The sequence below is a fragment of the Lemur catta genome, chromosome 5, assembly GCF_020740605.2.
Source record: "Lemur catta isolate mLemCat1 chromosome 5, mLemCat1.pri, whole genome shotgun sequence".
Taxonomy (NCBI): domain Eukaryota; kingdom Metazoa; phylum Chordata; class Mammalia; order Primates; family Lemuridae; genus Lemur; species Lemur catta.
Genome location: NC_059132.1, coordinates 1211780 through 1238347, shown reverse-complemented (window position 1 = coordinate 1238347; position 26568 = coordinate 1211780). Strand labels below are relative to the sequence as shown.

General features: G+C 59.5%; 1 protein-coding gene across 3 annotated transcripts; it reads left to right on the top strand.

Annotated features, from left to right (window-relative positions):
• On the top strand, window positions 1-26286 carry SEPTIN8 (septin 8). 3 transcript variants are annotated; one of them, XM_045550760.1, is made up of 10 exons: window positions 1-266; window positions 11562-11682; window positions 12681-12876; window positions 13203-13389; window positions 14319-14480; window positions 15030-15126; window positions 15303-15471; window positions 15660-15792; window positions 15890-16080; window positions 24956-26286. In XM_045550760.1, the coding sequence occupies exons 1-10, from the start codon at window positions 237-239 to the stop codon at window positions 25119-25121; spliced, it is 1452 nt and encodes a 483-aa protein (XP_045406716.1). In that variant the 5' UTR covers window positions 1-236; the 3' UTR covers window positions 25122-26286. The 3 variants fall into 3 exon arrangements, with proteins under 3 accessions (XP_045406716.1, XP_045406717.1, XP_045406718.1); XM_045550761.1 differs by having other exon boundaries at window positions 14-266; window positions 13209-13389; XM_045550762.1 differs by lacking the exon at window positions 24956-26286 and adding an exon at window positions 18429-21193 and having other exon boundaries at window positions 179-266.
• The last annotated feature ends 282 nt before the right edge of the window (window positions 26287-26568 follow it).

Below are 26568 nucleotides of genomic sequence, written 5' to 3'. Positions count from 1 at the left end.
CGTCCGCGCGGCGGGCTCGGCTGCGCTCTGGGCCGGGCCGGGCGGGGGACCGGTCCCGCGGGCGGGGGCGGGGGCGGCTCCGCGGCTTCTCCCGCCGCCGCGGCCGAGGGGCGTTTCCAGGAAGTGGCCATTTTGGATCCATTCAGCCGCAGCCGCCGCGCGGAGCGCGCCCCGCAGCCGCCCGGCCGCTCCGGCCCCGCGCTCGCCCGGCCCGCGCGCCCGATGCGGAGCTCGCCATGGCGGCCGCGGACCTGGAACGCGTCTCGGTGAGGCCCGGGGCGCGGGGTGGGGGCCGCCCTGCCGTGGCCGGGGGCGCGCGGGCCTCGACGCCGCCCGGGGCCGGGACAGCGGGGACAGCGGGGACACCGGGGCCGGGACGGCGGGGCCGGGACAGCGGGGTCGGGACACTGGGGCCGGCCGTCGGCCGCGCTCGCGGCGGGGGGACCGCGGCGTCGCACGGGGCGCCTTGCGGGGCGGCCGGCCGGGGTCGCCCCCGCGGGCGCAGACAGGGCAGACCCCGTTCGCGGGAAGGAGCAAAGACCCGCTCGGCTCCGGGCAGGTGCGAAGACAGACGGGGCCCCGGGAGCCGCAGGGGAGGATCCGGATGCTCCCGACCCCACCGCCCGGGGCGTTTGTTTCCGCACCGCCGGGGAGATTCCTGGCCGCGCAGGTGTGTCGATGGGTGCCGCCGCGAGGATGAAGCCCTGGGGGTCCGAGGGAGCCCCCCCCAGCTCAGGGCAGCTGCAGACTTGAGTCCCGAAGACCCTGGCCCTGCTTTTCCTCGCTGCCCTGCTCCCCCCGCCCCGCTCCGCGCGATCCGGTGCGACCCCGGCCGGTCGGGCCTCAGCGGTCGCGGCTGCGGCAGCCATTCCCGGGAACCGGAGCGAGCCCAGACTCAGCCCTGTGGGCGTTTGTTGGGGGCCCGGTCCGGGTCCGCCTCCTGCAGGGGTGACGTCCCGGTGGTCCCTGCAGGGGTCTCTCTGGACCTGAGCCTGCCAACTTACTAAAGGTTTTCATAATTCACCCTGGGAGGGAGGCCTTTTGGGGTTGTGTCTGCACGTCCCCTGGTGTCTGAGGCTGGATCTGGGTGTGTCTGGAGGCTGTGACAGTGAGGGAAGCTGTGTCCTCTTGCCAGCATGTGAGGCCCTGGGCGGCTGGAAGGGGGAGGAGAGAGCAGGGGAGGAGGGGAGCAGGCCCAGGCTGTCGGGAGGAGGGGGGAATTCTGGATATGTGGACGATAACGACTTGGTTCTGGGGCTAAATAAGGCAGCGAGGTCTTACGTAATTAATGCTATAAATACTGTCATCTGAATTTATATATGTAAATTTTCCCTTTAATCTGGAAATACATTGTTGGTCTACTTTGGAAATATGCATAATTAAAGCAAGCGCTCTTGGTTTCGTAATTTCTAGACTCTAGGGTGTTGTATTCCCATTGGGAAGGGGGGGCTGTGCGTCAGTTAAGGAAGTTTACATACAGGAGGAGCAGATTCAGAGGTTGAGCCACTCAGAGATTCACGTCACCCCTGTGCTGTCAACTGGAATTTATGTCCCCAAGGTGGGCAGCACCTGAATCCTGACAGACCTGCTGGTTAGCTGGAGGCCAGGAGACCTGTGTGTGCTTGAGTGTCTCTGTGCGTTTTCCGTGCCCGGCTGACCGGAAAGTTATGTCTGGGTCTTGTCTGTGGCCAGAGGTTGCTCTAGCAGTTGATCTTGCAGGTGGGAGTGGTATGTAGACTAACCAGAATCAGACAGCCTGATGGAAAGCCTAGATGCTGCTTGCTGGCCACGTGACCTTGGCAAGTTGTTTAACCCTTCATGTTCTCATCTGTATAATGGGATAAAAATAGCTACCTCCTTCACAGCGTTATTTTGAGGATTCAATGAGAGAATCCAGGTGAGGTACTGAGAGCTGTGTCTGGCATGTGGTAAGGACACAGTAAATAATCCATGATACCTAGTGTCCACACGGACATGAAGACGAGCCCTCTGTGTGGGAAGGCAGCGGAGAGCGTGTTTGCCTGTTACACGGCACTCTCTGTAGGGACTGGCGTCACTGTACCTCCAGGGGTTGGTGGAGAGACCTGCCCTGCCCGGCTGTGGGCTGGACGTCTCCCTGTACCTCCTCAAGTTTGCTCTTGGACCGGTTCTGGGAGGAGTTGGGGTGTTACCCCCATGGTGGGCCGAGGCACAGAGAAGGGACTGACTCAGGGAGGGTGTAGAGCCTGAGCTCAGGGACTTGGTTGCTGTACCGGGTTGAGCCAGAGTCTCCACACCCTCCACGCTTCGGGCTGTCAGCCTCTTGGGAGGACTTAGGGTTTTGCATTTGGGTGGAGACCTTGGGTGAAGCTTGGCCTGAATTTAGGAGTCTGGACTCAATTCTCCCCTCTTGGCTTGTTGTCTTGGGAAAATCGTTTCTTCCTTTATCTTGCTGTAAAACGGGCCCAGCCATACCGATTGAAGAATTCATGGATGGTCAATTGCAGTCCGTGGCATGTTGGAAACGTGCTAAGGCATCTTGCCAGCTCCGGGATCGGCGGCCGTGACATCCCGACTGGGTCCTGCTCAACCCTGTTTCAGCCACGGGGTCAAGATCAGTGTCTCCTGTCTGTGCACGTGTGAGACAGAACCTCTGGGGAGTCTGTTGCCTTTTGCCCCCCTTGGGCAGCCAGACTTCCCGTCCACTCTCGCTTTGCCTCTCTTTCCTGGGGCTCTGACCCTGGAGCTCGTCCCTTCCTGCCCCGAGGGCGAGCTCCTGTGTTTCCCTTGTCACAGTCCCTGGGGGGCAGGTCAGGCTCCATGGTGAGGATCCTCCAGGGCCCGGGAAAGCGAAGCTGGAGGAGGCGAGGGAAGAAACGTGCGGCTCACGCTGGCCGTCTTCCCAGCCAGTCTCACCCCCGTCTGCTTCATCCCCAGCACCACCTGCCACTTCCGTTGTCACCCTTGTAATCTTGACACTTCCCCAGAGCAGGCGACCCAGGGAGTGCCTCTTCCCCCCTGAAGCAAGACCTGGTGGGAAGGGACGTGGGAGGCGGCCCTGCCACCTAAGTGGGGCTGGTGGCCTCTGTCACAGAGTGGTGTGGTGTCTCCCTGTCCTGTGAAAATGGCCAGCAGCCTCCTTGCCGAGCCCGTCTGCCGGAGGAACAAGAGCGGAGCAAGGGACGCCTGTGCCGCTCTCACTGCCTGGTGGTGTTGAGGGTCCCACGTGAGCACCCCTGCAAGGACGCAGCTCTGCCCCCTTGTCCCGGGAGGTGGGTCTGCCTTGCCCTCCCTCCCTCATGGGCCTCGTGTCCTGTCCTGGTGGCTGAGCAGGAAGGTCGGCTCAGGATTGTGACTGGAATGGGTCAGAGCTGTGGGGCTGGAGGGAAGGCACTGGTGACCCCGGGAAGCACACGATAAGGGACCGACCAGGATGGGAACAGAGAAGGTGGCAAGAAGGAGGCTGGTCACAGTGCCAAGGCAGAGGGAGAACGGATGGTGGCTGGGAACCCAGGGTGACTCTTGTCAAAAGCTTTGGGCGGCAGGGAGGTCACCGGCTGTTTTGTGCCATTATCTTGATGGCAGCAGGCTGAGGTCGGGTGAGAATGCAGACTTTGGTCATTGGCCAGTAAAGGGTGGGCCCGAGACCCCAACCCCGGCACCCGAGTACCCCTGGAGATGATGGAGGGGTGAAGTCCTCTGAGATCGGAGCCCGAGGGTAGGCTGGGTGGAGGTGTCATTTGGGGCTGTAACCGCCATGACTGTCTCTCTGTGGCTCGAGTCCAGCCACCAGAAGCCAGCGGCTGCAGGATGAGAGAGCAGAGGGCCTGTGGGCCAACCAGGCCGAGTCCCTTGCAGCCTCCGCAGCCTCCGGGCTCTGTGCTGCCAGCCGGGGTCTCGGGACCCGCAGGCACGGCCCCCAAGGCACAGGCCGTGCCAGGCAACCAGACGTGGAGCTGCGCAGGCAGGCGGGAGACACATCTGCCTGGGAAAGGGCCACCCCCAAGGTTGGCGTGCCCGCGTGGCAGAGCTGGGCCCTCTCTGCTGGCTCCCTGTGGCTCTCTCTGTGTCGTCAGAGCCCGCGTAGGGAACTGTGGCAGGGAGCGGGCAGGGGAGGACAGGGCAAGGGGCATCTTGGCTCCCGCAGTTGCCCTTGGTGTTCTTGGGGCAAGTGAGATGTTCTCTCAGAACACGTGGCCTCACGTGGTTCTCGCCCCCCATCCTAGTGGCCACGTGAGAGGGGCAGAACCTGGGTGGAGGGAATAAGGCCCCGTTTCAGATCCCAGTGGCTGGCTGTTCTCTGAGGGGCCTGCTGGGCCGGGGCTGGGGTTGGACCCAGGTCCCCTCGCCAGACCTGGCTGTGGGGCCGGGGTGTGAGCCTGACAGCCTGCCTGGTGCTGGCGTGGGAAGGCCAGCGGGGCCCTGTGGGCCTCTGCCAGGTGCCGTGCTTTCCTCCGCCCCTCCCGGCGCCCGCATCCATCCTGGCGGGGAGGGAGGCAGGGGCGCCTTTCTGCCCACGTCCGCCTTCCCAGGCTGGGGTCTCGCTGGCTGTGCAGCGGAGGCTGCCTCCTCCTTCCGGTGACGTCCAGACCACCCGTGGCTTCCCTGTAGCGGGGCAGTGGTGGCTGCTGTGGAGTCCCCGAGCCAAGTGAGGAAACAAGAGCACCGGGGGTTCCAGTACCTTCTGTGGCCCTGAGCGCCCACCCCGTCTGCTCTGTGGCGGGCTGGACCACTTCCTCTCAGGCAGTGCAGCAAAGCCACGAAGGTGTCTGCGTCCTGGGCCTGGGGGCGAGGGCGGTGAGTGTGGCCCACAACCAGCGACTGACTCTGAGCTGCCGGGAAATGGGATTTTGACAAGACAAGTGTGAAACAAACCGTCTCAAATTAATACGCTGCAGCCTGGCTGTCCGCGTGCAGGAGAGGAAGAGAGTGCCTCTTGGCGGGACAGGGGGGCAGAGAGAACGGGGTGCTGGGGTCAGGCGAAGGGTGGCCTCGGGCTCCTGGGGAGAGTTTTGCTGCCAAAGGTTCCGTCTCTTCCCAGGGCGGGATGGGGCAGGACTGGCCTTGTGAGGGTGACCGGCGGCCCCACTGCAGCCTCACTGGGACTGTCTTGCTGGCATCATGAGGGTCGATCCTGCTTGAGTCTTCTCCCAAGTTTTCTGTTGCCGCCGTAGGAGAGACGCTCGGTTCCCAGGTGTCCTCAGGTGCATCCTGCTGGTGTTCTTCCTCCCGGGACCAGGGTGGCAGCATCCCCACCCCCACCCTCCCACATGTGTCCCTGTGGTTGTTTCCCGTAACCTCTGACCTGGGCTTAGAGACTTGCTATGGAATCCTGGGACCAGAGCCTAAGCCTTTCCTGGGAAAATTCCTAGGATTCCTCCTGGGCTCAAGGACAGTTGTGCTTAGGACCATGGCTTCTGGCCCGCGGCCTCTGCTCCGGCTATTTCAGGCCACGCTGCTGGGAGTGTCTGGAGCTGGGGGTGGGGTGCTTTGTGCCAGGAACACGGGTGGAGAAGGCTCCCGGTGGCGCAGTGACTCCTGGGTTCATTGCTCGGTGACTTAGTAGGGCCAGCCCAGAGCTGGAGCTGTCTTGGGGAGTGGGGCTCCTGTGTGCCTGGCCGAGTGCTCCGGTGGGTGGGTGCTAGGCAGGGGACCCAGGCGGGGAAGCGTGTCCGAAGTCCAGGCCACCAGAGAACTCCATGGAAGACCTGAGGTCAGGAAGCTGCTCTCCCCCGTGGTGGGGCTGCCTCTGCTCCCACCCCAGCAGCCGGTCTGGTTTGAGAGGTTTGATCTCAGGGCTGTTGATTCACCCGCAGCTTTCCTGGCTCTGTCGGTTAGGACACTCAGCAGATCCCAGTTCCTTCTGGATAAAAAGCCTGTGTTCCGTGTGTGGGCAGCCGGCGAGACACGGTCTGCCCAGATCCCACCTTGCTTCTTGGTAAAAGGGGCCAGTGGCCAGGGCTGTTTCGAAGGCTCAGAGCGCGCGCTTCCCGATCGGGAAAAGGGCGTCCTAGTTATCCGCTGGGCCGCGTAACAAAGTGCTGTTCTCTGTTCTGTTCTGGACGGCCAGGCACGGAGGCACGCAGCGGCCGGAGCAGTTATTATTTTGGTTGTTGTCTTTGATGTGCCAGAGAAACGATGACACAGAAGCCTGGGGCCTGGCTCAGGAGCCGAGAGCTTGTTAGTGATTAGAGACGGGATAGTGGCCCCACGGAGTTTCTCACTGTGCGAGCAGAGCTTAGAGCTGCCAACCCTCTCTCTGTTCTGGGGCTTTAAGACATTTAGAGCCCCCTGGGTGAGCCCCCCGGGAGCTGGGTGTGTGGACAGGGCCGGAGGCTGTAGCATCCCCCTCCCACCAGCCTCCAAGTTGAGTTGTCGGCCTGAAGGCTCCTCACCGTGGCACAGTGTCCCGTGGGCCTCGGTGACCCAAGAATGGAGACCGGGCTCGTCCCTCCCGCCCACTCTTCTGCCAGGCCTGGCTGCACTGCCAGGCCTTTGGCCCAGACCAGCCCCCGACCTGCTGTGTCGGGCCCTCATGGCATTCTCAGTGTGTATGGATTGTCAACCTTTGAAAACTGGAGGATTTCGCATAAAAATCTGGATTTCTGGATTTTCTTGAAAAATTGAAAGATTTAGCAACGCTCGCCCTGCTTCATTCCCACAGCTGGGAGTTGCGGAGCTGCAGCCGCCGTGGACTGAGCGGAGCGCGGGCTCTGCCATCCCCGCCGTGCCCACCCTCCCGCCGTGCCCACCTCCCACCGTGCCCACCTCTCCCGCCGTGCCCACCTCCCGCCGTGCCCACCTCTCCCACCGTGCCCACCTCCTGCCATGCCCACCCTCCCGCCGTGCCCACCTCCTGCCGTGCCCACCTCTCCCGCCGTGCCCACCTCCCACCGTGCCCACCTCCTGCCATGCCCACCTCTCCTGCCGTGCCCACCTCTCCCGCCGTGCCCACTGCTCGGCTGCACCAGCGACTGCCTTGCGTCCAGCATGCAGCAGAGCCACATGGCCAGAAGTGTGGGTTTCGAGGTCCTGCCATCTCCACCCACATCCTGGCTTCGCTTTCCTGGGCAGCGTGGTCTTGGGCAGGTTATAGGACCTTTTGCTGCCTCGGTTGTGTCATCTGTACGGTGGAAATCCTATCACCGCCTACACCGCAGGGCCGGTGGGTGGACTGGATGAGATTGAATTAGAGTTGCACCCAGCGAGCACTTGATAAATGTTGTCATTGTTCTGTAGGCATCTGTGTTTGACCTGAGCCCCTGAGGTCGAGGCTGTGGTGCCCTCACCCCTTCGGCTGTCCCGATGCCTGGCACACAGCAGGGTGTCCAGGGTGCAGGTGGGGCGAGGGGGGGTCGGCCGCCTGCTGCGAATAGGGGGGTAATGCAGCAGAGTGGTTTGGGCTTGGCCGTCACATCCCTGCTCTGCCTGGCCTGGAGCCCCAGCTTCTGTGTGAAATGGGGGTAATCGTGACATCTGCCCCCCACGGTGGGAAAGAACTAAGAGACCGTGTGACCTCCTGGGCTTCATTTGCACACGGTGGTCCTCATCTGTGACGTGCGTTCCTCCCCTTGGTTGTCAGCCCTGAGACGTTTTACCGTCCACACCGTCCTGCCCTCGTCCTGCCCTCTGCTGGCTCTCCTGGCTTCCTCCCTGTTTCTCTGCAGCCAGACAGTGTCACTGTGAGGACTGTGGCAGTCAGGACGCTTCGAGTTGCAAGTGACAGATGCCTCCACTCGACTGGCTTAGGCAGTGAAGGGGGTATGGCCGGGGGCAAAGGGAAAGCCCAGGTGTTGGGCAGACACTGGCTTGCTCTCTCTGCTCTGTGACGTCCTTGGCTCTGTCGTCCTCTGTGAGGGACTTAAGCCTCAGGCTCGCTCCCCCAATGGTCACACCTGGGCCACTTGCCTGTTCCTACGCCCACGGTCGGGCGTCGGATCGTCGGAGCTGTGGCAAACTGCTGACGTTATTTCTGCATCGTGGTAGCTGGGTCGTGTGGGAGATGCTTGGAGACTGCCGGCTCCTCCCCGGCTGTGGGCCCACTCGGCCTAGTAGGCGGCGGGGGCAGGACCCGGGGCAGGCAGTGCAGCTTAGATCACATGTTGTTGATGCCAAGTGTATGCACTAATGAGCGTCACCCCTCAGTGGAGGTGGGAGGTCAGATCAGCCTCCTGAGACCAGGGAAAACAGCACCATCTCCCTCGGGGCCAGTAGCCGTTCTGCGTGTGTATGTGTGTGTCACGTGCCCCGTAAGCTGACACCCACTGGTCCCTGCTGCTCCTGAGCAGACATGGCCCGGGGTCTGCAGCCCCTGGAATGATGGCTGCACTCCAGGTACAGCTTGGGGGTGACGACCTCCCTGAACTCCCCGCACTTCCCCCGAGAGAGCTGAGCTGTGTGAGTTGCTGAGTGTGGATAGGTAGGCTTCTGTGAGACCCCCGGTGCTGTTCCTAGCCTCTGGTGGCTGGAACTATGAGAAAGTGGGGAAACTGAGGAACGGGATAGCCTCTGTTTCTCAGTAAGTACTCACGGCAGAGTGTGTGTGACTGTGTCTGAGTGTGTGTGACTGTGTGTGACTGTGTCTGAGTGTGTGTGACTGTGTGTGTGTGTGTGAGTGACTGTGAGTGTGTGCGTGTGTGTGTGTGACTGTGTCTGAGTGTGTGTGTGACTGTGTGAGTGTGTGTGTGCATGTGTGTGACTGTGTGACTGTGTGACTGTGTGAGTGTGTGTGTGTGACTGTGTGTGTCTGTGAGTGTGCGTGTGTGTGTGTGTGTGTGACTGTGTGTGTCTGTGAGTGTGTGCGTGTGTGTGACTGTGTGAGTGTGTGTGTGTGTGACTGTGTGTGTCTGAGTGTGTGCGTGTGTGTGTGTGACTGTGTCTGAGTGTGTGCGTGTGTGTGACTGTGTGACTGTGTGACTGTGTGAGTGTGTGTGTCTGTGTGTGTGTGACTGTGTGTGTCTGTGAGTGTGCGTGTGCGTGTGTGAGTGTGCGTGTGTGTGAGTGTGACTGTGCGTGTGTGTGGTTTCCAGACGCAGCTGACTCGGTGGGTTTTGGTGGCAGGCTGCAGGATGTTGGATTGCATCCTGATTGTGTCACCCTTGGAAGAAGAGCATGAATAAACACACAGCCTTCCTGCAAGCACAGCACGCCTTAAATTTTGGAGATTTTCAGTCTCGCCTGAAAAGAAAAAAGCTCAAGACTGACTGTTCTGTCCTCCATTCGATCCTCAGACGCTGTGAGCAGGTGGGAAGGAGACAGAACAGCGAAGCCCCGTGTACGGCGGCCCACGCGGGTGCCACGGCTTCAAGGACAATGTCCAGTGACTTGTACGTTCTGGTGGCGTCCAGCGCGCTGGGCATGGCCACGGAGCGGGGGGAGAACGGCAAACCTGACCTCCCCCAGTCAACTTCGAGAAGCTTATGGAATAGGTGGAGAAACAGGATGTATAAAAATAGGATAACCAATAGTACAAGGAAGTGGGATCCCTGCCAGGCGAGGGGTCTGGAATGTGCGTACCCAGTGGTCAGGTGAGAGCAGGTGTCAGGGAGGAGGGAGGTGAGCTCTAGAGCCCAGGCAAGGCCCAGAGTTTGAAAAGTGCATTCGGGCCGGGCGCGGTGGCTCACGCCTGTAATCCTAGCTCTGGGAGGCCGAGGCGGGTGGATCGCTCAAGGTCAGGAGTTCGAGACCAGCCTGAGCAAGAGCGAGACCCCGTCTCTACTAAAAATAGAAAGAAATTATCTGGCCAACTAAAAATATATATACAAAAAAAATTAGCCGGGCATGGTGGCTCATGCCTGTAGTCCCAGCTACTCGGGAGGCTGAGGCAGTAGGATCGCTTAAGCCCAGGAGTCTGAGGTTGCTGTGAGCTAGGCTGATGCCACGGCACTCACTCTAGCCCGGGCAACAAAGTGAGACTCTGTCTCAAAAAAAAAAAAAGAAAAGTGCATTCGGCGTCACCAGCTGGGCTGGGGCTGAGCCTGAAGAAGGCCTGGGGCCCCACGCCAAGGGCTTTGGACCGAGGCGTCCTAGGCTCTGTTTCCTGTTCCTGACGTGGGTGAGAGAGCTGCCTCTGGGGCCCCGTTGTCGGGTTATGTTTGCAGCCCTGAAGGGACCTGGGCCTGAGTGGAGAGACTGGGACGAGGTGCCCTGGGGACAGGTGACGGGGAGAAAAGGTTGGCTGTAGCACAGGGCTCCCCGAGGAGAACAGGGTTAGGGGTAACCCTGACGTGTTTGTGGGGCTGGTGCAGCCGCCCAGGAGGCTGCCTGCACGTGCACTTCAGAGTCACCGATCCCGGCCGCGGTGCCGGAGGGCTGAAGTGCCGGAGGGCTCCGGTCGGAGGGAGGAGTGGCTGGAGGGTCAGGCCGAGGCGGTGTGCTGCCTACGGCTGCAGACGTCAGGCGCTCGGCTCCGGGGCCGAGGAGGCCGTCTGCAGGGCAGGAGCCAGGGCCTCTGTCCCGTCCTGAGCCCCCGGCCTGTGTCTGCCCCTGCACAAGGGCCACCACGGCCCCGATGAGCAGCTCAGGCTGTCTCAGCTGCGCCTGCGTCCTCCCTTCTGGAGCCGTGGGCATGTGGCAGGTGACGCTCTGAACTCCTGCCTCTCCCGTCCTTCCTCTTCCTAGCTGACGGTCAGGGCAGGGGGAGGGGGGCCCAGGCCTGTTTCTGCCCAGCGTGGAGCTGTCCGGGGCCTGGGAACACTCTGCCCCATCCCCAGGGAAGCCGGGGAACCGTTCACACAGATTGGAGCCCGGCAGTGGCCGTCTGCTTTGGGTCCTCGTGTTTTCGTGCTGTGGTGCCGTGGGCCGACTCCAGTGGCCCCGGCTCACGTGGGGCCTGCTGCCATCTCTCTGCGAGGGCCAGGCCCCCACATCCTCACCCAGAACCCTCTGTCCAAACAGCCGGGGCTGGGGTGGGCTGGGAGTAGGAGCGGGGCAGGAGCAGGAACCCAGGGGTCTCCAGAGAATACCACTGAGGCAGGAGGGAGGAAGCCTCAGAGAGTCACATCACCGTCCCTTCAGAGACTGCCCCTGAGCCCCCGCGGTGGGCCGTCTGCGTGAGGGCCGGCTTCTGTATCCGTGACTTCCTCGCTTGGTTGCGTGAGGAGCGGGTGTGACCGTGGAGGGCCATGAGCCCAGCCTGGTCAGGAAGACCTCTCTGACGGAGGTGAGGGGTCGGGCCGGACCTGCGTCCGCTTGAATCCTGCTTCAGCAGGAGGGTCTGGGAGGCCCGGGGGGTGCAGCAGCATCACCCCATCCTCAGAGCTGGCTGCAGGAACAAGCTCTCTTCCTGGGCCCTGGGGCCACCTGAGCCAGGAGGGGTAGAGCCCCAGGCATCCCTGCCCATCCCAGGTAGCGCAGAGCCTTTTCCCAGGGCGAAAGGCCTTTTCCAAGGTGGGACTCTGGGGCCCTGAGGGTCACTGGGCTCTGGAGTCCGGGAGTCAGGGCTCTGGGGTGCTCAAGGCACGTCCTGAGATTTGCTGAGAATCCCGTCGGGGGGCAGGGCTGGCTTAACTCAGGCTCAGCCTCCCCCAGCTTGGCCTTTCACCCCGGAGGCTGAGCGCCTGGCCCGATTCCTGTCTCCGCAGAGCGCAGAGCCGGAGCCACGGAGCCTCTCGCTGGGCGGCCATGTGGGCTTCGACAGCCTCCCCGACCAGCTGGTCAGCAAGTCGGTCACTCAGGGCTTCAGCTTCAACATCCTCTGCGTGGGTGAGTGTCACGGCCTGGCCGCGGTGGCCTCGGGCGAGGCTGGATGGAACCACCTGGGAGACGGGATGTCCTTGCCCTGGGCTCCTAGAGAGCTGTAGGGTAGGGTTTCGGGGAGTCAGGACGGGGGTCTGGTTGGTGTCTGTGCCAGAGTGGAAGACAGATTGGGAGCTGGGACCTGACAGTTGTCATGCAGCGTAAATAGCGATTGGGCTCATGAAAGCGCTTTGTAAACTGTGGTTGTTTATCACAGAGATTTAGATTCATTTATCCATTTGTTTGCTTAAAAACCATTTGCTCATTCACTTGTCCCTACTGTGTGTCAAGGACACTATGGCAAACAGGCCTGTGCACCCCTCGCAGTGTCACCTAGTGGGTGCTCCAGCACCCGTCGGAACCAGCACAGCCCAGGCGGGGGCTCTGGGAGGCTCCTGCACCTCAAGGCCTGGGACTCCCGGGGGGCCCAAAGTGCTCTGCCAGACCCTCTGCTCGTGCCCCCTGGGGGGCAGCCTGTCCAGAGCCCCCCGCCCCCGCCAGCCAGTGAAAGTCACGTGGAGCTGGAGCTGCCCGGGGCACATGGACTGAGCCCCTGGTGGCCTCAGACGCTGGCCCTGCTGCCCCGTGGCCGTCCTGGGCTGGGTGGGGTGGGCAGAGCAGGCTGTGTGTTAGGGGGCCGGGTCCCACGGAGGCCAGTGGGGCCGACGTAGCTGCCCACTCCGCTTCTGCCCCAGTTCCCCAGGAAACGGGTCACACGTCCCACAGGGCTGTGCCTTGTGTCCAGGTCCACCTTTTAGGCTCTTTCTTCCACATGGTATTTCTGAGGCCACTGAGGAAGGGAGAGCTCCTGGGGATGAGGACAGCGAGGGACGGGTGTGGGGCCTGCCCCCCTCTCTCCCGTGGGGCTGTGGGTGCCTGGCCCCGCCTGGCCTCGCCACCAGCCAGGGGCAGCCTGGTTCCAGCCTTCGATGCCCACTCCTCCCACTCCTGTCCCCAATCCCCAGGGGAGACCGGCATCGGCAAATCCACTCTGATGAACACGCTCTTCAACACGACCTTCGAGGCCGAGGAAGCCAGTCACCACGAGGCCTGCGTGCGGCTGCGGCCCCAGACCTACGACCTCCAGGAGAGCAACGTGCAGCTCAAGCTGACCATCGTGGACGCTGTGGGCTTCGGGGACCAGATCAACAAGGATGAGAGGCAAGAGGCGGGAAGGGCGGCCCCAGCCGGCTCCCCCCATTTCAGCCGCCTTGACCACGGCTCTAAAACTCTGCCCGAGCCCCTCACTCCCCACCGCCCGCTACGAGTAGCCGAGCCCCTCACTCCAGGGGCCCAGGGAGGCCTCTGGGGCGACCGCTGAGGCCTGGTGGCAGCTAATTGACCAGTGACTCCTCGGAGGCTCAGGAGAGGCGGCCCCCGACATGTGCCCAGACGGGTCCCCTGGAGAAGCTGTTTGTCCCCGGGGAGGAGGCCCGTGGGTGGCCTGGCTCCGCCGCCTGCCTCCTGGGTGACGGAGCCGTCTGTAGTTACAGGCCCATAGTTGACTACATCGACGCGCAGTTTGAGAACTACCTGCAGGAGGAGCTGAAGATCCGCCGCTCGCTCTTCGACTACCACGACACGAGGATCCACGCCTGCCTCTACTTCATCACGCCCACGGGCCACTCCCTCAAGTCCCTGGATCTGGTGACTATGAAGAAACTGGACAGCAAGGTGTGTCCCCCCAGCCCCTCCTTGTTCCGTGTCTCCCACTGGGACGGACGAGGCTGCGGTGGGACGACCCTCCGTGGTCCCCGGGACTGGTGGGGGCTTACAGACAGCCCCCTGGCCTGGGCCTCGCAGTGTCTGTCTTGCGTCTGTCCCTGCTGCCCCAGGGACCCCCACTGCTCTGGGCTCCTCCTCCGGCGCCCCGTGCCCCGGGTCTGGCCCTGAGCCCCCTCCTTCCGGCTGAATCCGTCTTCATTCCCAGCCTGCTCTCTCCACCTCCCTGGGACCCCTTCCCCAGGCATCCCCTTCCCATCTCAGCCTCTGCTCACTTCTCTCCCTCCATTCCTAACTCTAGTTCCTGCCTTCACCTCCCTTTTCCTCCCCGACACGGGTTTTCCTTGGTTCCTTCTGAGCCCACCAGGGAGAGGGGGGCTAAGCCCCAGAACTGGGATGTGAATGAGGAGTGGGTAGGCGCTCATGGCCCTGCCCTCTGCAGCTCAGGTGTGAGTTTTTGTTGTGAAAAACGGGATCCCCTTGGCCGGGGAGACTCTGAGATCTTCCTGTGGCCACTGTGGCCGACAGGTCGTCCTGCCTGTGGGGCGCTCAGCCCCTCCCCCCGCCGTGCCAGGCCCAGGCCAGTTAGGAGCTTCAGAGCGTCTGGGTCAAAGCTGGGTATGCCGCTGGGGCCAGCTTGGGCCTGGATGGTGGCTTTGGGGAGCCAGGGCAGCAAGAAACACTGCAGCCAATTGCTGTAACCCGTTAGAATGGCCACAGGTGGCTGGGTCTGGGTCAGGCCTGCCCACGGGAGTAGCTTCCTCTCTCTGGCTTCCTGCCCCGCTGCCCAGGGACGTGGCCTGGGCGTGGCTGTCCACAGTCAGGGAGCCACTGCTCGAAACAGCCGGCCAACCCGCTGTCCCCACCCCTGACCTGGGCAGGTGAACATCATCCCCATCATTGCCAAGGCTGACACCATCTCCAAGAGCGAGCTCCACAAGTTCAAGATCAAGATCATGGGCGAGCTGGTCAGCAACGGCGTCCAGATCTACCAGTTTCCCACAGATGACGAGGCCGTGGCCGAGATTAACGCCGTGATGAACGTGAGCGTTGGGCTCCGGGGCCACACAGAGCTCAGACAGCCCCAGGGGACTCGCTCCCCAGAATGCCGGTCGTAGCTTCTCCAGGACAGGGCTGGGCGTTTGGAGCCGGCTGGGCCTGGGTCTTGTGGGCAGGGACAGGAGGAATCTGCCATTGGGTTTGTGCCAGGGGTCCCCCCAGGTTTGAGTGTCACAAGATCCAGACTCAGGGTAGGAACCTGAAACCTGCAGGCGTGGGCAGGCCTGAGGCCAGGGTTTGGGCACCTGGGAGGGAGCCAGGCCCGCAGGTCCGTCCAGCGAGCTCTGACAGCCGCTGGAGAGCCCGAGGGCTGAAGGAACAGCCCAGAGAGTCGGGAGCACCAGGGAGGGGCTTGAGGGTTCAGCCCCCTCCCGTTTGGAGTTCTAGAACATTTCTCCGGAAGAGAGCTGGGAAGTGAGCATCCGGCCCTGGGGCCTCTGTTCAGCCCGGCAGCTCCTCCCTGGGCCGGGGCGGTGAGGGCATCTCTGTCAGCCGCGCCAGCTCACGCTCGGCTCGCTTGGGCCCCTTTCCAGGCACACCTGCCCTTCGCCGTGGTGGGCAGCACCGAGGAGGTGAAGGTGGGCAACAAGCTGGTCCGAGCGCGGCAGTACCCCTGGGGAGTGGTGCAGGGTGAGTGTGGCCGGGAGGGCCCGTCCCCGTCCCGCCCTGCTGCTGTCGCACGTGTCCCCCGGGTCCCTGCCCTGGCTCTGCGGAGTCGGCCTGTAGCGGCCTGACTGCTGTCCCCTGCACTGTCCCCCCCTGCCCACCTGGGTGCTGCCGACCCCCCGCGTGGCCTCTGCCCTCAGTGGAGAACGAGAACCACTGCGACTTCGTGAAGCTGCGGGAGATGCTGATCCGGGTGAACATGGAGGACCTGCGCGAGCAGACGCACAGCCGGCACTACGAGCTCTACCGGCGCTGCAAGTTGGAGGAGATGGGCTTCCAGGACAGCGACGGTGACAGCCAGCCCTTCAGGTGACAGCCCAAGCAGGGAGCGAGCCCGTCGTCACCGTCACAGCCAGACTGGCATCTGTGCCCTGGGGTCTTGGGAGCCGGGCGGAGGCTGCTGGGCCCCCAGCGGCCTAGTGCCGCGTGGCTCTGCCCCCCTGGCTCTGCCCGCCCTCCCTCCGTAACCCCACCCCTGCTTTCCTGCCCCTCCGCAGCCTGCAGGAGACGTACGAGGCCAAGAGGAAGGAGTTCCTGAGTGAGCTGCAGAGGAAGGAGGAGGAGATGAGGCAGATGTTTGTCAACAAAGTGAAGGAGACGGAGCTGGAGCTGAAGGAGAAGGAGCGGGAGGTGGGTGCTGGGCCTGGGGCCGGGGTGAGCAGGAGGAAGGCGGGCAGGGCGGCCGGGTGCAGCCCCTGCTCGGGCTGACGCCCCGCTCTGCTCCCAGCTCCACGAGAAGTTTGAGCACCTGAAGCGGCTCCACCAGGAGGAGAAGCGCAAGGTGGAGGAGAAGCGGCGGGAGCTGGAGGAGGAGACCAACGCCTTCAACCGCAGGAAGGCCGCCGTGGAGGCCCTGCAGGCACAGGCCCTGCACGCCACCTCGCAGCAGCCCCTGAGGAAGGACAAGGACAAGAAGAAGTAGGTGGCGGGCACGGCTGCTGTCCCCTGCGCTCTCTCCTGCTGCGGGCCCCGTGCGCCTGCCCTCATTCCTGCTCCTCCTCCTCCCTGTCCCTTGCTCCCTTGCTCATTTCCCGCTTTGCTCTTTCTCACCTGCGCCGCTGTGCCACCTCCTTCTTGCTCACCTGTCTCTCTCTCTCACTAGTGACCTGACATCCCGCAGTCCGGATCACGCTCTGTCCTGCCTTCTCCCCCCTCCCCTCTGTCCCCCACCCCTGCCGTCACGGGTGCCGGGTTCTCACTGGCATTTGCTCTCCTGCAGCCCCCGCAGCCCCCCTGCTGCCACACAGGCTGGGGGTGGGGGGGAGCTGTAGGGTCTCGGGGAAGGTCCTCAGGGCAGGAGAGGGACACGGCCTGGGAATATCAGCATTTCCAGCCGGATTCCAGAAGCTCCTGCGGTTTCTGCCTGGACGTCCCTGGCACGTCCCTCCTGAGTCTCTGAAGTCGTGGGTGTGGCCCCGTGTCACTGGCAGGAGGGACTCAGGCCCAGCTGCACTGACCCCCCCAGACACTTGGATCAGTGCACAGTTGTCTTAAAGGGCACGTGGGACTGAAGGGGGACAGTGTCTCCCTGCAGGGGCTCTGCGGGGTCTGCGGGGGAGGCCAGGAGGCTTTTCCCAGCACCAGGAGTGCAGTCAGCCTAGTGGCCAGGTGGGGGCAGCTCTGAGTCGCGTTCTTCCGCCTGTTTCCACACCCGTAGCTGGGGTACAGGTGTCCTGGCTCCTGGGGACCCCCCTCTCCCTGCCATGCATGGTCCCCTGCCAGCTCACACCGTCGGGGTCTCGTCCATCTCTGCATCTCCCTGCCCTGGTATCAGGTGCCGACTTTCTCTTGCCAGCGCGGGAACTCGGCAGCTGTACCCATCCTGGCCCTCGTTCTCGGGGTCTGTTTCCTCCTGGAATGTTTGGGGATGTTTGTGCCCAGGCGCCTCCTTCCCTGGTGGCAGTGGAGCCTGGCGGCTGTGGCCCTGGGGTGCTGCTTCTGGCATTAGCACTGCCCCCCTTCCACCCCCAATGTTGCATTTCCTGACACGCACAAGCAGCACATGCACACACACACACACGTGCACACACGCTGCCTCAGTCTCCCCCATGCCCCAGCACACAGGCTCAGGCACACGTCTCCCAGCGCACAGAACTTGCACAGAGCACAGACGCCTGCTGAGGAAAAGACAATTAAAGGGCTTCTCCCTGGGGGAGCCTGGGGTGGCGAGGGACGCAGAGCTAGGCATGTAGGAGCTGGATGCCAACTCTCCTTCCTAAGGTCTGTCCTCTGCTTTGGGACAAACCCTCTTGCTCTGCGTAATCTCCCCCGTCACGATACCCGGGGCCCCTCCCTGGCTGCTGACAGTGCCGGGACGGATGAGCCCCTGCCTGGCCCCAGGGAGGACCCCAGCCCGTGCTCCCTCAGCCACGTGACTTTCCCCTCTGCCTGGCGTTTGCTTCTGGCCCTGGCCCCGTGTCCAGCTCTTGGCGTGGTGGGCGTGGAGGCTTCGTGGGTTGGAGCCTGTGTGGGTTTCAAGCCGGCAGCTCAGAAATCTGGTTTCTCCTGGGGCAGGGGGCGGAGGTGGGCGGAGGTCTGTGACCCAGGGGCTGGCACCCAAGGTGGCTTTGCCCTACTTCCCGGCAGCGTGGCCCAGGCCATCCTGTGAAAGAAAAGGCAGGCAGGGTCCTCTAGGAGAGAAGCTGCGGGGAAGCCACTCAGAAACGGAAGACAAGGACCTGTGGCCGGGTCAGGGTGTGAGGCCAGGGAGGTGGGGTGCAGGCAGGGGCTCGTCCCTAATGTCTGGTCTCCCTGCTTTCCCCATGTGGCCTGGGCTCCTTGGTTTGTCCCCAGGCCTGGGCCTGGAAGACAGGTCTTTTCTGTTTGCTGGACATGCCAGAAAGCTCCAGTCAGTTTGGCCTCTGGGAGCGAGAACTCTCCTCCTGTGCCGCCTTCCGGAGGCCCGGAGTGGGCCGGGCGGGGTGGCCAGGAGCACCCCTCCCTCCTGCCCCGGTCAAGGGGACAGGGCGAGTCGGGAGGGGTGGGGGGGGCGTGTTTTTTTGTGACCGTTTATTTAAATGGTTTTGATCGATTATGCTTAGTCTTCAGATTGTAATCCATTTTTGCAAAATTACCTCCCAATCAGATCTTGACCCTCAGCCGGGGACGCCACACACGGAAGCGAGTTCTCTGCTTTGCTCGAGGCAGTGCCAAACTGACTGCTCCTTCCCAGTGTCCGTCTTACTGTCTTTTGCTTCCGTTTGATTTGGTCTGCGTATCTTTTAATGTGTCTGTTTTGTTTTGTTTGTTTTATTTTTATTTTTCAGTTAATGCACGCACAGACTTACATGTCAAGAGCGGACTTTAGACTTTCATGTGTTAAGTTGCTTGAGTTACACCCTGTGACCCTTCTCCCGTAACACGGTGTGAGGACGGCCTGGGAGCCGGTACAGACTCCAGTGTTTACAGCCTCGCTTGGCCCGACCCGGGCCGCCCCTCTGTGCAAACACGCAAAAGCCATGAATGCTGGAATCCAAAACTGACAAGGTTTATTTTTTTCAGAGCCAGTGGCTGGTCTTCCATTTACAGTGTCACTATCCCTTGACGGAGCAGTCATGTGCGGCTCTAGCGAAGGCCCGGCCGGCCTTGCCCGGCCAACGCTGGGCCTGGCCGTTCGGCGTCGAGACGGCAGCTCCCCGGGCGCCCCGGGCGCAGCCCCGTGGTCTGGTACACCTGCCGCAAAATTCGCCCGACTCCCCTTTGTTTTAATTTTTCTAACCTAGAGCTTAATTTTAATAATAACTTTAAAACACTCCTAAATTTTTATTTTGGCACCAGCGTAAAGACAAATAATATCCTCTCCCATTATTTTCATAAATAACACAGATTCTCCGGTTTTTAAAAACTAAAAATATCTCTAAACCTTTCTTATGTATGAAAGCACCCCTATAATATACAGGGAGAGGTGGGCAATAAACTTCCTGTAATGACAGTGTTTGGAATTTCTTTACGGATGAAAGAGGAACACGAGTAAGACCACGTCCAGTGTGTCTACCGTGAATGTAAATGGAACAGCAGCCCAAGCCATTGTCTCTGTGCCAGCGGTGCTACCCGTGAGCGGGGACCGACTCCGTGTATGTGTGTGTGTGTGTGTGTGTGTGTGTGTGTGTGTGTGTGTGTGTGTGTGTGTGTGTGTGTTAAGTGTTTGACTCCGGTTCAACCCACCCCTGCCCCAATCCTGCGTGTTCTAAATGCAAAGAGTGCTCAGAGGGAAACGGTTGTTACCCCAAGGTCATTGTTTCTTCTTTCCTGGCTGAGTCACAGGGTGGAGAGATGACGGTGTCTGATGTGCACGGACAGTTTAGGGACGGACTGGCAGACAAGGAGCTTTTCCCTTCAGCTGTGCTCCGTAGGGCAGCATTTTAAGAAGGTGCTAGCAGCGTTGGTTCTCCTGTGCTCCTGCTGGTTTCCAAGCCACTGGGAGTGTCAAGGCTGAGGACAGGGCCCGGTACAAGGGGAAATGGAAATGAATAGGTGACAGGAGGGACATCCTTTGGTGCTGGGCGCGGGCGCTGCCGGGCGAGAAGCCTCAGGAGGCCGCGCCCGCTCACTGCTGAGTTGCTGGTTTGCGTTCCGTGCCTGCTGTCCCCCCCAGCCATCGCCGCTTCCCCCTTCCTGCCTGGCCCGCTTTATTGACTTCCGGGACCAAGTCCTGGCTTCCTCCGCCCTTCCGGAAAGATGTTCCACGGGGAGGGGGAGGGGCGCGTTGTCTGGGTCCACCGAGGCACGGCCAGGAAGAGGCAGTTCCCGTGGGGGCCGCTCCGCCTGCCCGGCGTGGAGCGGGCTCTGCAGATGCTCAGAGTGAACGTTCTCCACTCGCTGTGCCAGGACCAGGGGGGATCTGGATTTTGCGGGGCTGGAAGCTGGAGTACGTAGGAAGACTTCTGTAAGAAAAAGCACACGAAAATAAAATTAGGTGCAGGCCTTGGAGGGGCCCTGAAGATTAAGCTTCATGAGCTTCAGCAGATCCACCTCGGGTTGTGACTGAAAAGTGCTGCTTCCATCCACATGGGAACCGTCTGCAACGGGAGCCAGCGCGGGAGGGCAGAGGTGGCCTGCGAGGGGCCCATTTTTAGGGCCATGATGTCAGATGTGTGTTCAGTCGGGTCAAAGTACGACCTTTAAGATGGCTTCTCTCGGCTCATGTTTTTCTGAAGATGAGGCCTGGTGACCCAGCAGGGACAGTGGTTATATAGGAGGTGACAGCGTCTGGTTCGTGGGCCCGCCCTGGGCATACAGGAGGGGCATAACTGTGGCTGGGGGCTTGCCTGTGGGCCCAAGGCTTCCTGCATCTCCGGGGAGACCCGACAGACGTGGGTTTTCGGGGTCTGAGCTGCCTCCACGGGTCCCGTCAGCTCTTAGCAAGTCACTGCTCCTGTCCCCTGCTGTCGTGTTTGGAGTTTTGTCATCTTTAGCTGAGACCAAATCAATCCTTGGTGCACAAGGTGATCTTAAAACTTGCCATTATTTAACAAGCTACCCCTCGTGGCATGTGACCGTGTCTTCAGGATCTAATTTATCCCTTTTTTTTTTTTCTCGTTGTCATCTGTTTGCATTATTACGGTTGTCACGTAGGATCGTGTTGGCATTTACTATCTATCATGTCTTTCATAAACCCTGTTGGTTTGGGGTAGAAGAGAATAGTTTAGGGTCCAAACTGGGCCTTCTGAGAGAGAGAGGGGTTGTTATTAACAAGTACGCCAGGTCAGCAGACGTAAACCAGGACTGTCCCAGGCAACCTGGGCTATGTGGTCTCCCTGGTTATGGGAACCTGGCACGGGTGGTTTGTAGCTGTGCGGGCTGACTACATGTATGTTCGTGTATGTCTGCGTGTGGACTCCTTGTTAAGTGGGGCGCATGTTACAGGCTAAGGCCTGGGAAGTGCTGCTTGCTAGTCTGTTACGTTAACGTGCTTTTCTGAAACTGCTTCACTTGTTAATTCATTTACTCCTTCATTCATTGACTGTTTTTGTTCCTTTCCATTCACTTTGTACTCGTTTTTTTTCCCCATTAAATTTTGCATTTATTTTGAGTTTTTGTGGTGTCTTTTTTGGGCAGTAGCTTTTCTGATTTAACAAGTTTCCTGAGCCTATTAATCTGCTATAACTGGTAAAATACGGCTTGTGTTTTCTGTGAACTTTGGTGGAGGCTGCTCTACGTCTGCAGGAATTACGTTTTAACAGGGGATCCTCTATCCATCTGAGAAAGGCTCTCGGATGAGCGTGGGGTGGAGGACGCAGGCACAGTTAGGACAGGGAAGGTGTAGCCTGTGGTCCACGTGTCTGGGCGCTGGACACATGGCAGGAGAGCGGGCGCACGCTGCCCTCGAGGAGCCGACGACCTTGTCAGAGGCTTGACGTGGGACAGCTGACGTTCGAATGCTGAGGTGGCGGGATCTCTCTGAATTGCATCACGTGTTAACTCCTCTAATCCTCATCGTAATCCCGTGATTAGTGCCAAATCCCCCATTTCATAGGCGAGGCGTAGGGACCTTAAGTGATCACCCAGGGTCACACAGCAAGTAACTGGAGGAGCCGAGATCCGAACGCTGGTGCTCTGTGCCCTTAATTCCTGAGCGGGCGCCGCTCCTTGGCATCCCAGTGAAGTGATGGGAGAAGAGTGGGAACAGTGTTAGAGTGTCCAGTCAGCGGTGGGGGCTGGGGGACCTGAAGTGGCTTTGCAGAGGTGGGGTGCCCCGGGGCATAGGCAGAGGTCTGGCTGAGGAAGGACAGACTGGTGGTTAAAGGAAGTGATACTGAATACATGTGTTTATTTGTTGAGGAACTTTCTCTGTTGGGTCCCAGGTAGACTGGGAAAACCAAAATGAGCAGACGGGGGCAGAGGCTGGAGAGGCTGGCAGGGAGGCTGGCAGGGAGGCTGGCAGGGACGCTGGCACGCAGACATCCCTGACGAAGCTCTGCCCACGGGAGGGCAGGCGGCCGGGGGGCAGAGTCTTCACTGAGCTTTGAAGGACAGAGACTCCCAGAAGCCGGGGAGAAGGGCCTCCTTGGTCGAGGGAACCTGGCAGTGCAACCCCTCACCCATTTGGGGGAGGTGCTGTCGGACCAGTTTAAGAAAGGCCCATGAGCCCCTCGCCCCTGTGCCTCCCACAGCCCACCTGCCTTTCCCCCACCGCGGCCTCCGAGCTTCCCCATCTCCACGTTCTGCGGCCGCACCCGTCGCCACCCTGCTGCGTGCAGGGACCGTAGGAGACGGGGGTGTCATGTTCTCCCACAGCAGTGATTCCCGTCTCTGCGCTGAGGTGGCATGTGAGCCTCTAATGTCAGAGGAGGATTTCAGAGGGGAGGAGGATGAGGCCAGGGACCAAGCCAAGCCTGAACAGCACACAGGACTTTTTAGAGCTCACAAGTGGAACTTCGGCAATACGAAGTTAGCTTCTCTAAAGGAGAGTTAGGTCACTTATCAAAAGGCAAAGCAACACGGTTGTCTCATATCCCAGTGGGGCTCCCAGCTCTGCGTTCTCCAGGAGACGGAGCATTGGGCCAGCTCTGGGGACTCAGCTCATGTCCAGAGCCACCTAGGTGGAGACCCAGATGCCTCCCAGCCGTGCCCCAGACTCTGAGACAGCCTGAGCTGGTGTGGCCCTCGTGATGCGCTTCCGCCACCGCAGTGCCAGCCCACGCTGGAAGGAAGGAAGCGGAGGGTGGTCACGGCTTCCACTGGACGCTGTGACCATGAGCAGTGTGGCCTCAGCATCTCCATCTGAAAAATGGGTATAGGACTATAGAACAATTCTTGATAGGACCTAGGAAAGAGTGTTCCAAGATGCTAGCAAACTAAGCACAGTATCCCATAAATGCAAAATGAGATTCAGACAGGATTGGAAGCAATTAAAGTTTATTTTTTTACAAAAGCTCCAACAAGCAAATTTGTTTCAAGAAAAGGTAGAGATGTATACTCACTTTATGAGACATAATTATAGTGTATCTGGCCCTTGACCACTCTGCACCGAGTAGCAGATTGTCCCCACCCCCACCCCATGGCTTAGCATATTTACAAAAAAACCGTTTACGGTGGAAAGACTTCACAAACCACCTTTGAATGTGTGGCTCAGTCACTCACGTCCCCAACACTGTTTACACAGCTCCAGCTGGTATCTTTGTCAGCTGGACTCCCCTGCTTGGAGAACGGCTCTATAGTAGCACAGTGGCTCTATAGTAGCACAGCGTCACAGAGATGCTGGCTTCGCTGCAGAGCCGCGCTAGTACCCCCTCCTCTTCCCGGCAGTACAGTGGTTGGAGCAGGCTCGACCTCAGAACCTTCATCCCAGCAAAAGGCTCCTAGAGCGATGACCCCCCCCATCACAGGTATTAGCCTGTGATACCCATGCGTTAGTGTAAAATTCCTCTAAACTAATGACCTAAACTACTTAAAGAGTAACAAAGGAAAAGTATGCCTAAAGCCTGCTCGAGTTACTGTACATTCAACAAAGCACACTTTATAATCCAGTCCTTGTGAAGGGAAGACATACGTCATGGCCATGGCAGGGTCACCGTGTCTGGAGAGACTGCCCCGTGTTTGGGGTGGCAGACAGGGTAGCTGGGACTAGAAGCACTGCACATATGTCTGGGATAAGCCTGGGAAACTGGAAGGATCTGGCCAGCTCCGGCGGGTAGAGCAGCAAGGACTGTTCGGTCAGAACCAGCCCTGGTCCTTCAGCCCTGTGCAAGGACCGCCTCCCGGCCTCATATTCCAGCTCTCAGGGGCCGACGCTAAGGCTTGCTGGAGAAGGAAGGAAAAACATGGGGCGGTTTGAGTATTCATTTATTCTCCCTGATTCCAGGCCCAGGGGGGAGAGGGAAGGCAGGATCACGGTCTATCAGACCACCCTGACCTCTACCAACCTGCCGCCCCCCAACCCCCTTATTTTCTAAGGACTCAGGAACCTTTTTCTCAATTGTTCTTCCAGGCGCTTCTTCCATTCTTGTTACAGGATTCATAAAGCCAAAGAATTCACGGGAGTCTAAGCAAGGAGCCTTCCCAGGCCCAGGGGTAGGGGCAGAAGGGCTGGTTGGCAGGTGAAACACGCTGTTTTCTGTCCAGGAGGAGGACTGAAAACTTCTCAGCTGCTGCTCGACAAGTTCCTTGCAGCGGCTGCTCTGCTCCAGACTGACCTGTTTGATACAAAGTGGCCATCCTGGAGGCCATCCTGGAGGCAGAAGCATCTCACATTCTGAGGAGCAGGCAGTTGAGTGCCAAAATGTTGGCGTGAAGTGACTGCGGAAAGGTCCAACCACCCAACTAAAGAGCATTAATCCTACCATCTCAGGGACATTCCTCTCCAGCCTTAGTAAAGCTGTCATTAGTCTAACTACGCATTGCCATCCTAACCTATCTGTTCTGACACACCCGCTCCCAGTGCCGGCCTCATGGTACCCCAGTACCTGGCACCTCACACACAGAGGGCGAGGGGTCTGGAATCTCTGCTGCCCGGTATTAAGCTCAGGGTTGCTTCTTCCTGAGCCGGACACGTCCCTGCCCTGCACTTCTCTTGGCTGCAAGGATTGCCACTGAGAGAAAATTTCTCTGTCAGAGAAACCCACCACCTCTGGTCCAGTGGAGGGAACGTGTGTGCCGTACTCAGGTCCACAGAGCACAGCCAGGTGTGGAAACTTAGCCCTTAGGCAGCCTCTTCCCAGAGTTATGGCCGGAACATCCTCCGGAGCCCACAAGGGCCAAGGGTACCCTTCTGGGGGCAGTGTGCATCAGCTAAAGGGGCAAAACACAGAGCCTGGTCTGGGGCAAAGCTGATGTCTACCTGTGCTTTCTTTAGCAGATCAGATGTAGGAGTACAGCAGTCGGGCATGAGCCTCTCCAACTCTAAGGTGATGATGACCAAGGCCAGTGTGGAGCCCTTGAACTGCAGCAGCTGGTGGCCCGCCATCCAGTGCTGCAGCTGCCTGGTCAGGGATGCGACGTGGAGGGAAGGATTCCTCTGAGGCAGCAGCTCCAGCACACGGGGCCAGCTCAGGACCACCAGGGCATGGAACTGGAGACCATGGTTTTTAATGTTAGAACAGAAAACCCCATACTTTTCGTATATCGATGACCAAAAGTGCAAACAATTTAAATTTCCATCAGGGAGCATCAGATGTTGCTCAACCCTTTTCATTCCTATCCATGGCTCCACAAGGGGCTTGCGGCTTAATGCCAATTCTGTGTCCAAGCTGAGCTTCAACTCTGGAGAGAAAAGACAGTCAGCTTTGTGACATGGTCATTTTGAGCCTAAAGTACTTGGATGACAATGTTTCAATTCCAAAAAATAGAAACATACTCAAGATTAAGGTAGCAGAGAAGTTACTTGTATCCATCTGCTTGACATCAGAAACTCTGCAAGTTGGCAACAGTGGCAGTTTTCATAATGAAACAGCCCTTAGTGATTTAATCTTCATGCTTCGTAACAGACCAAAACCCCATGACATTTCCATATTGCATAATTTTGCCTTACTAACAGAATCATATCCTTAAGGATGACCATCATTCCCCAACTAAAACAAATACAAACTAATGTATGATATTTTTTTAAGTGCCAGATCAGTATGGTCTAAAGCCTCAATAAGGATTGTGTGTAGGTGATTAAAGACAGCTAAGTGAATGTGTGTAAAGTGTAGCAAAAGCAGACAGCTATTTATGTACAGTATTCATAGAATGGAAAGCTAAATATTTTTGCAGTGTGTATTTAAAAGAGAAACTCACCATAATAGTGCCATCTAAAAAGCTTTGTAAAGTTAATTTAATGTCCCTTGGAGGTGGGAGTCTGGTGGAACTGTGTTGGGCTGAAGATACGTTGTCACTCTTCCGTGTGTCGTGAGCCTTGTGGGTCACCTCACTGTGGTGCGTGTGCAAGGACGTGTGCACGCCCGTGCTTCGCTGTCCTGCGTGTGAACGGCTGTTCCAAAGGCACCAGTGAGTCCAGGGTGGACTCCGCAAACTCCTACTTACCATAGTCCAGAGATGCAGTGGCGTCCCGATACAGAGTCTGTCCAGAGTAGCCAGCTCCATCCGCAGCAGCTCGTTTGGGGTACAGCCAGAGCCACAGTGCTTTATGAAGTCTTTTACATGTGGAATTAACTGTAAAAAGAAAATAAAGAGGCACAAGCCCTACGTCATGTCACAGTAGCTTTTGTTTTCTTATCCACGGGGACTGGGCATCCGAGACCTTAGTGGAGTTGTTTCCTAGTGGCCTGTCACAGGAGATTCTTCAGAAAGAAAAACTAAACCAGATCTTCACTATCTGTCAAACCCTCAGGTAGTTGTGTAGTGAACATCGCACGGTCACCCTCTGCAGATAGGTCTTGATCCTCCCAACTGCGTCCCAGCTCATACCCAAAGGTGCTCTGGAGGCTGGGGCTGGGCCATTTCTCCTGTTCAGCTGCAATAACTTGC